Source organism: Petromyzon marinus, chromosome 52 (assembly GCF_048934315.1).
Source record: "Petromyzon marinus isolate PM22_M1 ecotype Great Lakes invasive population chromosome 52, UKy_Petmar_22M1.pri1.0, whole genome shotgun sequence".
NCBI classification, from domain to species: Eukaryota; Metazoa; Chordata; class Hyperoartia; order Petromyzontiformes; family Petromyzontidae; genus Petromyzon; species Petromyzon marinus.
Window position 1 is genome coordinate 5407495 of NC_133718.1, and position 14798 is coordinate 5422292.

The following is a 14798-nucleotide window of genomic DNA, read 5'->3' on the forward strand; positions in this document are numbered from 1 at the left end:
GTCGTGCGAGAGATGGTGACGGCTCTGGGGGGAGAGAGGGGAGCGGTGGGCTTTGATCCGGCAGTGGATTGACCGTGGCTGATGACGACGATACACAACCCGGGCTTTAGGAGTACGATTTACACGCGGTGTAGTGTCGTTTACGGCGCCGTGAATTCACGGACGTTGTTGCACGTACTCCGATGGGACGTATATTCGGGTTTGAACACTAGATGATGATATTAAAATTGTCCGACGTACTCAACTGGATGGCTGCTTGCGTTATGGCAGCACATAACGGGGGTTGTTTTTTTTTTGCGTTAGTTTGCGTAAATATAAATGTGCCGTTCAACCCGCCACCACCGGGCACAGCCAATTAGTAAGGTTTGTCACGTCAACAGGGTAAACCCACAACATTTACTATGTTGTGGGTTTACTCTCCAACAAACCAATGTGCTGAAGTAGCAATGAATTGGCGTGTTCTGTTTACGTGACAAACCTTGCTTATTGGCTGTGTCGGGTGGTGGCGAGTTTAACGACACATTTGTATTTACGCAGTCTAACAAAAACCCCCCTCTCTATTTTGGATGCTATTGGTCACGAAAGCACGCCAATCGCATTATGCCCGCCCTTAATTCTCATATTTCTTGAGAGCTGCTTTCTGCGTTCGGTTTGTTGTCCTTTCTCTCGCCCTTCCGATGGGCATGGATGGCTACGTAGGGTGTGAAAGAAGTTCAAAGTACACGTACTTATCATTTGGCGGCGCAATTTCTTCACGGGCAGAAACATCTGCGGGCTCGCGCTCGCATTTTATTTTTTTGCGCAACGCCGCTCTGGACCCAGCGCCTGCTGTAGCGGTCTGGTAAAGCTGGACCGCACGGTCCGCACGGCGAGAATTCTTAAAACGTTTCCGCTTTCGCAGGAACGCCCCACGGGGGGTTGGTTGGCAACGCAGGGCAGCGGGTGGAGGGTTTACCGGAGAATTCGAGGCCGAACAGCGAGGAGGACACACCATGGTTGACGAGGGGAAAGGGCGGCAGGCGAGAGAGAGAGAAGAAGCAGAGAAAGAGCTGAGAGAGAGAGAATGGAACGAGGGCGAGCAGGGAAAGAGAGCGGAGAGGGAACGAAAGCGGAGAGAGCGAAAGCAAAGAGAGGGGGCGAGCTGAGTGAGAGAGTGGAGAGAGAGTGGAGAGAGAGCGAGAGAGAGAGAGCGGGAGAGAAAGTGAGCAGAGAGAGAGCGGCAGAGAGAGAGCGAGAGAGAGCGGAGAGCGAGAGAAGGGTGCCGATGAACGTTGGGTGTGGAAGAGCGGCAGTGCTCGAAGAATTTACATTCCACGCGCGACGACGGGCGCTGAACGCGCCGCTGCGCTGCGGTTCTGATTTATTTATGGAGGGCATCATTGTTTGCAGGAGGAGCCAGAACGCCTCATTCCATAATTCGAAGACCTCCATCGGGGGCATTGTCACGGAGTACATTGCCGTACGATGCAAAATGTTATCTTTTCATTCCCGTCTGTGTTTTTTAAAAGAAACCGCTCCTTTCGAACACCCTGTCTGTAATTAAGTTTGGTCCATTTATTAGTGGATCTGTGTGTGTATCCGTGTATTGCTTGTAAACGGAGGCCTTCGAGACTCAGTATCTTTGAAAAAGAGCTATATTGCTCAGTGGATTCTTCCAGTCTAAATACAGATTCTGATTCAATAGGCAGCTAAGAAATGAAATGTATATGTAGAGGGTCCAAGATGGGCATTCGTGAAGAAATATAGTCCATTTACCTCTCTATAATAAAGCCCCAAAGTCAACATCTTAAATTAGATCATTTTTTTTTTTGATCTGGTTAAAATGACCAGCAAATGTTCTGTAAGGAGGAGCCAAGGATGTCCACGGAGGAGATGGAGCGATGAAATCGGTGTATGTGAGGGTTGCTTAGTCCATTACTACATCGCGGTATCCAACAGTAGATAAATAATTGCTGTTGCTGCTGCTGATTATGATGAATTTGCCCGAATTTAGTTTTTGACAGAACCCCCTCATATTTTAAAACAGCCAACTGGCAAAGCCTCTCCTTTTTAAAGTGGCCATTTAATAAACGTGTATTCGTTTCACCAAGCACTAAAAAAACAAAAATCCGCCCTACAGTCAGAAAAAAAAATAACTTAATAAAGCATTGTACGTTTATGTCAAAGACAAGCGTACGTGACGGTTATAGCATCCAGCCAAGGGCCTCATAGGCAGAGCGAGAGGCTCGCATTTGTAAGGTTGCGAGCTCAACTCCTGGCCGAGGGGCTTGACTCAGCCCATCATCTCTCCAGGGTCGGATAAACAAGTTCCACTTTGTTGGGAAAGCCAACCGTGCCTGTCCTGCGAATTGACTCCCCCACCCCACCCCATCGCAGGATAGAACAAATCCCAACCGCTGGCTCTTGCAGGGCTGTAAACAACCTTGAGCAGCAGGCAAAGCACTGAGACTCTCTGCCGCTAAACGTCCGCAAACATTTGGAAAGCTGAAACCCGTCGCAGTCTGCCAGAGCATTGACGCAGTTCGCAGGCCGAGAGGCAGACGGAATATATTACAACCGTGGGACGCGGTTAAGCGTGTCGTTTCTTTCAGACGGAAACAGAAATTAAAGTGACGACGCACGCCTCGGCGACTTTGTAAGCACGGATTCAAAGTGCAGCTTTGCCTGCGTGGCGCCGTTTTACTAGGCGCTTGGCCGTGGCGTAGCCGATGTCCATCGTGGCGTGTGTCCATGTTGCCTCGAACACAACCCTGCCATCTGGGCGAATCGGACGTCATTGACTCGAATCCGGATATGGTCAGTCGAGCTAAATGCCCCAAACAAAAAGAACAGAGGCCCCTTATATATATATGTTTTTAAAAGGCCAGAAATCGATCGAAAGGACTCTCAAGACCTAAGTCTTGACGAAGCCCTCTCGTCGTGGCCAGCATACATTTAGCTCCTGAACCAGATTGCCGCCACCATCAAGCGCGAGAATTAGAACCAGTTTTAAGACCTTTCCATCCACAGGAACCTTGGTACATTATTTTTGTTTGTGCAGGCAGGCTGCACATTAGGTTGGCAATGTACACTCGGGGCTTAATTTCTCACTCAGTATCGTCCGGAATGCTGCTAGGCTTGGCTTGGAGTTGTGATTATCGGTGTAAGGCACTACCACTATAGCACAATGTACACCTATCCATTATAATCCTACGTTATTGTAGCATATATTGCTATACACCGCCCCACAGAAGTATAATTAGGACAAAGTAAACCAGGGTTGGATGTGGAATTGCAATTTAAAATATATATATGTATTACGCTTATTAACCCAGGAAAGCCTCACTAAATCGCAAAACTCTTTTGTAGTCACGTGCTTGTAGTCTTTGTAGTGGTTGTGCGATGTCGCCGTTTTTAATCCCGAAGATTAATTTGCAGTCAATGTTTTTCAATCATTGGGATGTTGTTTGGACCAATACCAGATACATTGTGCTCTTCCGTCCAATAGTAGGAAGCCACTGAGACTGTGCACTCCTTAAATCTAGATTGAAAACTCATTTTAATGTTAGTTTGTTATCCTTTCCCCGCACCCCTCCGATTAGCGCGGTTGGCTACGCACGGTGCGAAAGAAGATCGACGTACATTGTTCTTTGTTTGCCGCGAGGTACGAACGTTACCACTGGGCGCCACGACGTGCGAGATTTGAACTCCCTCGCCTCTTGGCAGTTCCATTCCCACCCGGACGCCTGCATATTTGGAGTTTGTTTGTCTCTTTCTCTCTCTCTCTCCCCCCGTGGTTGCGTGCATTTTTCTCCAGGTCCTCCGTTTTTTCCCCTCCCACATTTAGAAGCAACATTGTGCGTTCATTCTATTAGGCTGCTTTACATTTGCCACGTGATGATCGGCCACTTCGTTGGGCTATAATTTGTGACAGCCAGGTTGCTTCTGAAAAAAGAGTTACACAGCTCAGTGGGCCTTACGTGGTTTATATATAACAGACAAAAAATCGAGCACCGTTGCCAGCACCGCCGCACCGGTCGGTTGATGTCTGCCACTCTCTCTCTCTCTCGCGTGCCCGCTCTCCCGCGCAGACAAGCCGCGCATCTTCGCGCTGCACGCACCCCAGAGGGACCACGCCTGGTGCATCCCGTTCTCGGTGCGGGGCAACCCCATTCCCAAGCTCAGCTGGCTGTACCAGGGCGAGCCCCTCAACGAGTCCGACTTTGTGGCCACCACCTACACGGAGAAGCCGCTGTTCGAGGAGAGCCGCTCGGACGAGATCCACGGCTGCCTGACCCTCGACCTGGCGTCGCACCACGACAACGGCAACTACACGCTGGTCATCAGCAACGAGCTGGACCGCGACGTGCGCACCATCTACGCTCACTTCATGGACGCCCCAGGTGAGCGGGCGCGCGTACCTCGAGAACGCCGAACTCCCGCACCGCGAAGACTCCCGTCGCTGCCGCGAGGCATGAGCGTTTACCGCCGGCCGCCGCGTGCTCCGGCAGAAAAAATGGCCGCCACGGCGGCGAGATGTTAAATTCCCTCGCGCGGCGTGCTGGAGGCCCGTGGGTTCGACTCCGACCCTGGCGCCTGTAACGTTGGGAGTTTTCTTGTCTACGCGCCCTTCGCGGACGCACCGTGTGCGCGTCGCACACCCGCGATGGCGCAACGAGAAAATCGAGCGCTCTCGCGTGGATCGTGCGCGTCTCCGTGATGAGTTTGTTGTTGTTGTCCTTCCCCACGACCATCCGATTAGCGCGGTGGGGCTACGTACGGTGCAAAAGAAGTTCAACGTGCGTACATACATACGTGTCAAAATGGATTGCCAGCCACAATTTAAATATTGTGTTTCTTGTGAAACGGCGTGTTTTACCAGTCGCGCTTCTTATGCCGAACCTTACAACCTGTTTTTTTAATCCTTAATTGGTTAAAACTTTTAAAATAAATATTTTACATTTTAATTTATATGATTTCTTACCTTTTCAAATTCATTTGCATTATTAATTCATTTGCCTATCATGTGCCATGTCTGTCACGGAAACGGTCTGTTGTTTTTATAAATGAAACTTGACTTAAGAGCTTCTTATCTCGCAGGGTACTTCAAAATTAACTGAAACTAAGCACGTGGGTTAGTCAAGGGAAGTACATTTTTTGGTTGTTGGTGGTACGGAATGCCGATCTCGTGCAGCTGCGTGTACATGCTTGAACTTCTTTCGCGTCGTACGTAGCCAACCGTGCCAACCAGAGGTGCGGCCGCGGTTCGAACCAATCTCTCCTGAATGCCCTTACCACCACTCCTGCCCACAACCTCCTCCCTCCACCCGAGGATGGATGAACAGAGCTCATGCATATAAATGCTTTCAGCTATAATTCATAATCCACGTTGCCTCGAACACGACGCTGCCATCTGGGCGAAACGTACGTCGTTAACTCGAACATGGTTATGATCAGTCGAGCTAAATGTCTCAAACAAAAAGAACAGAGGCCCTTATATATATTAAAGGGCCAGAAATTGTCGTAATGTGTGTCGTAAGCCCTCCTCCACCTGACACAGCCAATGAATAAACGTGTCACGTGCATCAAAAACGTGGCTAAATGAATGGCTGCTTCAGCAATGCATCGTTGTTGTTAATATGGTCGTTGTAGAGCAAATCTCACAGCATTTGTACATGGGAACGATGTTTCGATGGAGATCAGACGCAGCATCGTCGGTTTGTGAGCAGGAGCTCAGATCTCGAGGGACAACTTTCATTCATTGACTGCGTCACGTGGAGAAACGTGGACGAAAAACACATTTGTATTACGACCAAACCCAAATGAATTTGATTACGAATAATAATATTGATATTCTTGGGTCTTTTGGTTAAGTCACGTAGATAGGTTCAAAGAAAATAACCAAAAACTACGACGTTTCGATCGCAACACAAGCGCTTGTGTTGCGATCGAAACGTCGTAGTTTTTTTCGTTATTTTTTGTTATTTTCTTTTAACCTATCTACGTGCCTTTAGCGAAAAACCTAAGAATGTGAATTCCTGCAGTCACGAAAGCTTTAAGTCAAAATAATAATAATATATTGGTCGTGAAAGCCCACGCGTAAAGTTCCCCGTATGACTGGCTCGCTTGTGAACGTCAACTGTGTGATGTTGACAGTGAACTAACTTGGCCATAGTCAAAGTTGCTTTAAGCAGCGGCAATCTGCGGGTGGATCTCTCTCGGTTCACATTTATTTTCACCGCTATTCTTCGGCCGGCGTCTTTACTTTTTCTTTTCGAATGGCAAGATTCGTGAACTGGATTTCCATCGAGTGACTTTCACGTGTGGCGTATCTGTTCCTTCACGCGTGAAAAAAAACTTTTTTGAAACTAAAAAAATAAAATGTTTGAAAAGTTTTAGCGAGGGCATTATAATGAACAAAATTTTTTTTTAATTTCTTTATTCATCATTTTTTTCTTTACAAACTGTATTCATTTTCATTTAACAGATATTCTTCCAGATGCTTATTACGGTAAGCGCCTCAGCTGTTCACACTCATTAAGCGCATTAAACCTGTGGCGTGTTTCAGCCACACTCGACATCGTGTAAAACCAAAAAACACTGTTTCTCATCGACCACAGGGTCTGTGTATTTACAGCCAATCAGCTACGTACACAGTTTGATTGCAAATTAGAGCACGGGCAATACTTTCTGAATTAGCAGCAAATACACGGCAAAGTGCATTTGTCACCCGTGCAAAAGTCTCTCGCTGTGTACATCTTGTGTAATGTGACAACCCTTATGTGCGTGTATATATGTGTGCGCACGCACACACAGTGACCCAGCGGCTACATTCATTATGATGCATACATGCTGCTGCTGCTGTGTACTCTTTTATTTATTACTTTCAGAGGATTTCACGCAACCGTACAATGAAATATCGCGTGTCGGAGAGGATTCGTTTGCGGTAGGTGTCAAGATGGGTCGTAAATTTGGACCAATTAACATTTCGCACCCAACTTACCAAAACCAACCAACCAACCACCGCTATTTACATCTCACGTTTATTACAAAATACATGTCCTATTTCCGGGCAAGAACTAACGGCGTTACATGACTTGGATGTGCGATTTCTTGATGAAAGTAAAATTCTACACATTTATCACGAACACTCTCCTTAAGAGGGATATATATTTAAGGTGACGTATTGTTCAATGGCCCTTATTGATAAGGATGATTTTCTGCTGCCAATGATGATGATGTTACAGTTGTTTTGTTTGGTTTTCAGGTGTACATCGCTGTGAGCATCGCCGCGTTTGTGTGCATTCTCTTGGCCTCTCTTCTCGTCCTCATCAACAAGTACAACCTACGGAGCAAGTTTGGAATGAAAGGTAAATTTTTTTACGACGAATTAAACAAACACACACACACACACACGGAGAACTGTGCAATCTTGATATACGATAACCTGTTTGGTCCTGCTGGTATGTGCCTAATTAATTATCAATGTCCAATTTTAATTACCTTAATATTTCTCGATATTTAAATTTTAACCAACTTTTTAACGGTGGTAGGGTGTCCCACAGGTTGGCCTACAGGCTGGCCCACAGGGTGGCCCATAGGGTGTCACACAGGCTGACATTCAGTCTGGCCCACAGGCTGGTCCACAGGTTGGGCCACAGGATGGCCCAGAGGCTGCCCCAGAGGCCGGCCCACAGGTTGGCCCATGGGGCCACTGTATATTTGGAGTTTGCGTGTCACTCTCTTTACCGTGGTCGCGTGGATTTTTATCCGGGTCCTCCGATTTTTCCCCTCCACATTTGAACCAACGTCACGCATTTACAGTGTTCGGCTGCTGTACGTAATAATAAGCAACTTTGTTGAGATATGATTTGTGATAGCCAGGTCGTTTATGAAAAAAAATTATCACGATATTGCTCAGTGGGCATTACCTGGCAAAATAAATTAAGACATCGGTTTATTAATGCAGTGTCGGAGGGAGCACTGTCTTGACGACACCGCTGAGATGCGGGGTTTGAATCTGGGGTTTGGTCGCCCGAAGTTTCCACTGCCTTCTCACAGGCAGCGAATTGCGAGGGACCTCAGTTGGGTCACCGATCACTGCACCCAACAACAACAACAACCAACAACAAATGCCCCATCGCATTAAATTCGAAATTTTCGTTCAATTAAACTATTTGCAACTCTGATAACAATGAAACATGCTGGTTTGATTAGCGTGGGATGGAATTCCTTGCCAAGCTAATTAAATACGTGCCCTTTGTGAGTTTATATATAGGCTCGTTGAATTGACTTTAGTTTTGGGATTTGAATCGAAATTGATTCACAGGGACGTTTAAGATCCCCTGATCTTCATTGGCAAAAGGAGGCCACTGTGTGCCAGGGGGGTCGGGGTTCTAAATGTTCTCAATTTAAAAAAAAGACACACCGCAAATTAGTCAATTGCGATAAATGCTCAGAGCATGCAAGCAATCATCGCCCCCTACTGGCAGACCGATACCCCCAGGTCACTCTCGCAGAGAGACTCTATCCTTGTCTCTTGGATTCACACTTGATTTCACGGAATACACTCGAAAACTTGGAATGTAATTGGGTGAAAAAAAAAACTCAATCCAAAACAAATTAGGTTTTTTCCAAGCTGCAAGAGTAAAAAACTAAATGTAATTAACATTTCTGCACCTCAAAGTGTAGTGAGTCCAACTGAGTCGCAGACGTTGTTCCTTTTAGAGGCAACACATTTATTTGTTACACGTAACACAAGGGGTACTGCCCCTTTACCTGGTACAGCCTAGGGTGGTGACCACCCAGCTGACTGCTCTATACAGAGGAGTTACTGCTACGAAGGGTCGAACCCTCACTCGGGTCTCCGACCACGTGTTTGCCTCGTAAGACGAAGAGCTTCTGCATGAGACGTAGAGCTTCCAGCTTGTTGGTGTTGAGCTTCCCGCTTCCAGATGTTGAGCTTCCAGCTTGTAGGATGCAGCGTCCCCGGTCCCTCTCAGGGACCCGCCTTATATCCCTCTCCGGGTAGGGCCGCTCCGCCCTTGGCCCCGCCCGGCCTTCTCGAGCATTCTCGTTCCCTCTGAATCCTTCTCAAGAGCTCTCACTGGACACGTGACCACCCACTAGCCCCCCCCCCCACCTGGGGGCCCCTTGTGTGGACTCTCCGGATCACGTGTCTACGGGGTCAACCAGACAACTAGAGTGCCATGGCCCGGGGCAACCCTGGCCCTGGGCTGACGCTCATCCACTCCCCCTCGTGGCAGCCACCACCCCACGCTGTGCGGGGTGCCCGCACTATCCCAGTGCTCACCAAGCCCCGTTAGGGATGGTGTTGCACACCGCCACCCACACGGTGCTGTCCACGATGTCGGAATATTGAACGGCACCGCCCTTCCGGGCCGGCACCGCCCTTCCGGGCCGGCACCATACAGTGACATCCCTGATGTCACTACAAAAGCATAACTGTGGCATGACCTCAAATGCGTTCTGTTTGTTGCTGGACGTTTGGTCTTTTGGACCTCTGGGCCGAGTACTCGGCGACTGTGATAATAAAACTGACGGTGATAGCGCAGCGGGAATGTAACTGGGACTGTGTCCTGGGATGTCACTTAGTGGACTAATTGCTCTTGCTGCTGTGAGGCGGAGCTTTGTATCCGTACATCGTTTTGTACGCCTCCGTTGCGATGACTTGTTTGTTTGTTGTTGTGTACCTTTTGTTTGTATGACAATTCTTGATGTGTTTACCCGTACATTTTTTTGGTACATTTTCCCACGACGGGTTTCATTTACTTAATAATAATTGCTATAAATAGGATTTAGCCCTTCATACGATTAGGCGTATAATTAATGCACATCTGTGTGAGATGCAATTAGCATGAATTACACTGTATAAAACTGAAATTATTATTATAATTGAGGGGGGGGGGCAGAGGGGGGATGGGGGGGTGGTAAACAGCACATATAAATTACGGAGAAAAAACGATGGAACGAAAATAAATTATCTCCCCCCCTGCCCTGCCCCCCCCCCCCACCGCATTTAAACCGTAGCCACTGCCACTTATTTCCTCGCTTTGCGAACGTGCTGGCTCGCAACCACAATGTGAGCGATGACGTTCGTCTGCGGTGAGTCAGCGTGCGCCCACCCCACCCCCCCCCCCCCCGTCGCCCCGTCGGAAAGGGTTAACGCGTCGAAAATGAGTTCGGAAAATTGATCCTCTGTTCGCCACAAGTCCGGCGTCTCGACTTACACGCACGCCCCTTCTGCAAGCAAATGAGCCTTACCAAACTGAATTACGCATCTGTTATCCGCCGCCTTCCCTCCTACACCCCCCTCCCTCGCCACCAAATAAAATGCAAATCCCATCGACAACACGACATTGGAAATCCACTCCCGCGTGCGGAGCACGTGTGCCCACGTGGGTGTCCGACGTGATTTATATGTTTGTAAAAGGAACGGTGTTTCGCGGTGCTCGGTGCACGCCAATGCTATCCTCCCGCAAACCTGTGCCCAAATTGCCTGGCTTGTGCGCAACGACCGGTGACAATCAGTAACCCAAACAGAGCCCCCCCGGTCGCGCGAGGCTAGCTTAGCATAAACAATGCGAGTCTGGCCGCGGTTTTGTCAACGCCAGCGCTGGAAAGGCAAGGGCAGCTTTGGTGTGCGCGGTGCTGATCGCAACACCCTTTAGTGTGCCGTGCGGTCCTGCGAATCAAACTTGCCCGAACAGTCTGTGGCCCTCATCCCAGCGCATGGGGGAGACCATGTCCTTGTAAGGTAACTCTGGTATGCAGGAGTTCGTGGGTTCGATCCCGACCCTGACGCCTCGAAATTTGGAGCTTGCATGCCTCTCTCTCCTCGTGATCGAGTGGATTTTTCTCCTGGTCCTTCGGGTTTTTCCCTCCACGTTTAGCACCAACATGCGTTGAGAGTATTTGGGTGCTAAACATTTTCGTTGAGCTATTATCTGTGATGGCCAGGTCGCTTCTGAAAAGGAGCTATATAGCTCAGTGGGCCTTACCTGGTAAAATGAAAAAAATATAGTTGATAGTTTAATTTAGCTCTCCGTTGGTTATTTTTGCATTTAAATTGGAGACATTTACCACTACGTGCGGGCTGGCGCCGTGGTTAGCACGGCTGAGCTGCGAACCCAGCGCCCCCCCCCCCCCCCCCCCCCGAGTTTGATTCACGCCCACGACTAACATCAGTGGCGAGTGAGATACCGGATCTGGTCCTGGGCTACCGCCCTCCCCCCCTAAAACCAACCTGCAATGACAAGCGTGGAGAAGTATGATGCAAACGACCCAAACACGGCCGAAGGAAGAGCTTAATCTCGAAGTCGATTGACGAAGGGCAGTGGATTGTTGGTATCAATGCCACACTGCAGTTGAATTACAGGAAGCGTCGGCGTTGTTTGGTGGTCACGTGTGCACGTGGGTGTGTACCACAGCAGCAGCTCCATCTACCCTACTCGTTTTTTATGCTTTAAAAAAAGAGATATATATACATTCGATATCTGTTTGCTACGAGGGTTACATTGTACGGGTATCTGAAGACGAGTGTAATATTTAGATAGTATGTACGTTAAATTTGTTGTTATTATTATTATGACAATATCCCATCCTGGCCAAAACTATTCCATGGATTCCAGAATCTCATATTAAATTACTTAGGTTAAGCCTATATGTAGATTTAACTTATTTTGCATCGTATGTAGCCAACAGTGCTATTATTTGTCATACACTGCCTCACCAGGAGAACGCAGTACAGCAATTAGACTAATCGCCATCTGTTGCTATCTGTACGGGGATAGAGCGTTGCCCCCTCACGCAAGGCGTGTGTTCCCTCCAGGTGCTTCAGTTTCCTCCTCCCACGTGGTATAAATGGCCTGAAAACATCTTAAAAGAGAGATCCAATGTGATGCCAGGATCCTCCTGAAATATAAGACTTCAACTCAGGTGTGCCATCCTGGGTGACCAAGTAAATTACTATAATTATTCGGAGGGTCCTGCTACATTGGGGGATCTTTGGACAATTATATTAAACGAAACAATTTTTCTTTTACCAGGGAAGGCCCACATTAATGAGTGTCTGGCTTCATTTGGGTGAGGGGGGTGGTGATGAACAGCGGTTGTGTGTACAGGTTGGTCCAAATGTCTTTTAACCCCCCCCCCCCCCCCCCCATTTATTTGACCCTAACATTTGTTTTCTCCTTGCATATTCATTTCTGTTTTAAATAAGCCTTTAACATTTTTTTTACGTTTTAGAGACTTAAATCGGGGAATCACAACACATCTGGACCACAAATCCTTTAGATCAGGGGTGGGGAACCTTTTTTTTCTGCCAAGGGCCATTTGGATATTTATAACATCATTCGCGGGCCATACAAAACTATCAACTTAAAAATTAGCCTGTTATGTTTGGTCAAACATTTAATTAACTCGCCCCTAATGTGGTGGCTGGAACTGCTTCTCTTTGGCGAGGCGTGTGATGTTAGCTGGTATTGACGATGTTGCTACTCGCAACTGGTTTTCCAGGTTTGCTCCTAGATTTTATTGAATTTCGAGTCCCGCCTGCGGTTGCCTTGGCAGGGCCAGACCAAATGATTTCGCGGTGCCTCATACGGCCCGCGGGCCGGACGTTCCCCACCCCTGCTTTAGAAGGAAGGGGCGGGCATTGCCCATAAAGCCTCTTTGCTCGTGGACTATGGGGACAAGGCCCCGGGTCCTGTTAATGGGAACGAGCCGCTCCTCGGGCTGTCCCCGGGACAGCTGAACCCGATTTCCCAGTTGTCATGGAAGCGGAGCAAAGAAGGCGAGATAAGGGATCTTTTCCTTAATCCACATGCGGTGCTGCCGCCGCGTATATAACACGGAATAAATTTGAAAAAAAAAAAAGATTGCAGCACGCGAGCGAACAGACGTTGTTATTTGCTTTTGCAAAACACTTCACACCTTGGGAAAAAAAAAAAACCCTCATTGCATGTTAATAGGAAACGTTAACACGCAGCACCAACGCTCAAGAGAGAGAGAGAGGAGTCACTAGACTGGTTTTACCAGGGTATTAATTAAGCCACTCCAATGCAACGGCGGGCGGTGAATTGAGTCTTCCTTTTGGTTTGCGAGGTGGGAGGGGTGGGTGAGCGGATGGTCCCCTAAACAATGAGACTCCTCATAGATAATCCCTTCTGACATCTTCCAGAAGAAATTATGGGCCAACTCCAAACGCATCAGCGGCAGCCGCTAAGCCTTTGCGCCCTCCCGGAGGAGGAGGTGGGGAGGTGTCCACAAGAACGTAAAGCGAACCCGAGCTAAAGTTTAAGGGGACCCAAGTGGCTCAAGGGACCCCCCCCCCCGGGATTCACGAGGTGGAAGAGAAAATATTGACGAACCGAGCAAATATCGCAGCTCAAATTCTGAATCCCAATTATCAAAACGAGACGATGAAATAATTTGTTTTGTTAGACAATTAATATACATTTCGTCTCTCGATCTTGACCGCTCCGTATATCTGTCTCTCATCTCGCGACATCTCTGCGTGTGTGCGCGTGTCAACATTGATCTTATCTCACTTCATCTCTGTCTCGTCCATACCCCCCTTCTGTCATCTCACGACGATGATTTTATGAAGTGAAAGGGGTGAAAGGGGTGGGTCCCCCCCCCCATAGGCTGATTTTGACTTCTATATTTGGGGGGGGGGGGGGGTGGCAGGGGTTCCCTTAGCTCCTCCCATAATAAATCGCGGGTGGATTAAACACACGTTATTATTTATTTATTTAACATAATTGTAAATTACTGAAACTCAGTAAAGGTGTCCAATTTTGGCGGACCGCCAATGCCCCCTCCTCCCCCTACCAAAACAACCATCTCCTCTCAAGGCCCAATTGACAACCACCACCATCATCACCACCACCACCGTCACCACCACCATCACCACCGTCACCACCATCATCACCGTCTTCCTCCTCCTCCTCCTCCCAATGTATTCCTCGTTTCATGGTGGGGGTTTTAAATAAAAAAAACAAATGTAAACAGACCAACGCGGCGCTATGTAACCTTCATCCCCGCTACGCAAATCTCATCCACACCTCGGCGATCACCGACGGTGGACGAAAGGGAGCAAACCCCCCCTCCCCCCACAAAATAAAATGAAAGCGACTCCGCGCGGTTCAGCTGTCGCGACTTAACGCTTTGGGTGGGAGACGTGTCTCGTAAACGTCGCCGGTCGGTGACGAGGCATTGAGCCTTTTCCTTTGTTGCCAAGTGTTTATTTTGTGCAGACACGTCTGGGCTTTGTGGCAACGGCGCTAAAAATGAAAAAAAGCTGCGCGTGAGATTTGGCTATACCAATTTTTAGTTTTTTTTCTCTCCCAAACCTGGCCCGGCATACTGAAGTGAAATGAGCGCGCATAATGAAGGCATTTATCAGTGACGGTGAAGAAATTAGCCTGATTGCTGTTTGTGCTCCTAATGGCTTTCCCGTGGGCTGCTTAAATAGCATGAAAAATGCCTCTTCCCTACCCACCCCCCACTGTTGTAATTATCGCCATTATTCTACTTAAGCAATGACCACAGCCACAGTTCATAAAACATTTTTACAATTATTAGTATGCGCGCTGGCTTAGGCAATAATGCAAATCTCTTCGTGTGTTGACAACTTTGCTGGGCTACTGGGAGCTGATGTATTTTTTTTCCCCACGTGAGTTGGTGGCGTCTTGCTGAAGCGCACCTCGCGTGAACAGTGACGTATGTCACGTCATGTCACGTGGTGTACGTTGAACTTCTTTCGCACCGTACGCAGCCAACTGTGAATGGGTGAG

The 14798-nt window shown here is 48.2% G+C and overlaps 1 protein-coding gene across 1 annotated transcript in view; it reads left to right on the plus strand.

The window, feature by feature from the left end:
- LOC103091785 (BDNF/NT-3 growth factors receptor) overlaps nt 1-14798 on the plus strand; it is a 270811-nt gene that overhangs the window by 118736 nt on the left and 137277 nt on the right. The window contains exons 8-11 of the mRNA XM_076075159.1: nt 4071-4382; nt 6467-6490; nt 6870-6925; nt 7247-7349. Of these exons, the coding sequence (XP_075931274.1) occupies nt 4071-4382; nt 6467-6490; nt 6870-6925; nt 7247-7349 (495 nt within the window). The remainder of the gene's footprint in view (nt 1-4070; nt 4383-6466; nt 6491-6869; nt 6926-7246; nt 7350-14798) is intronic.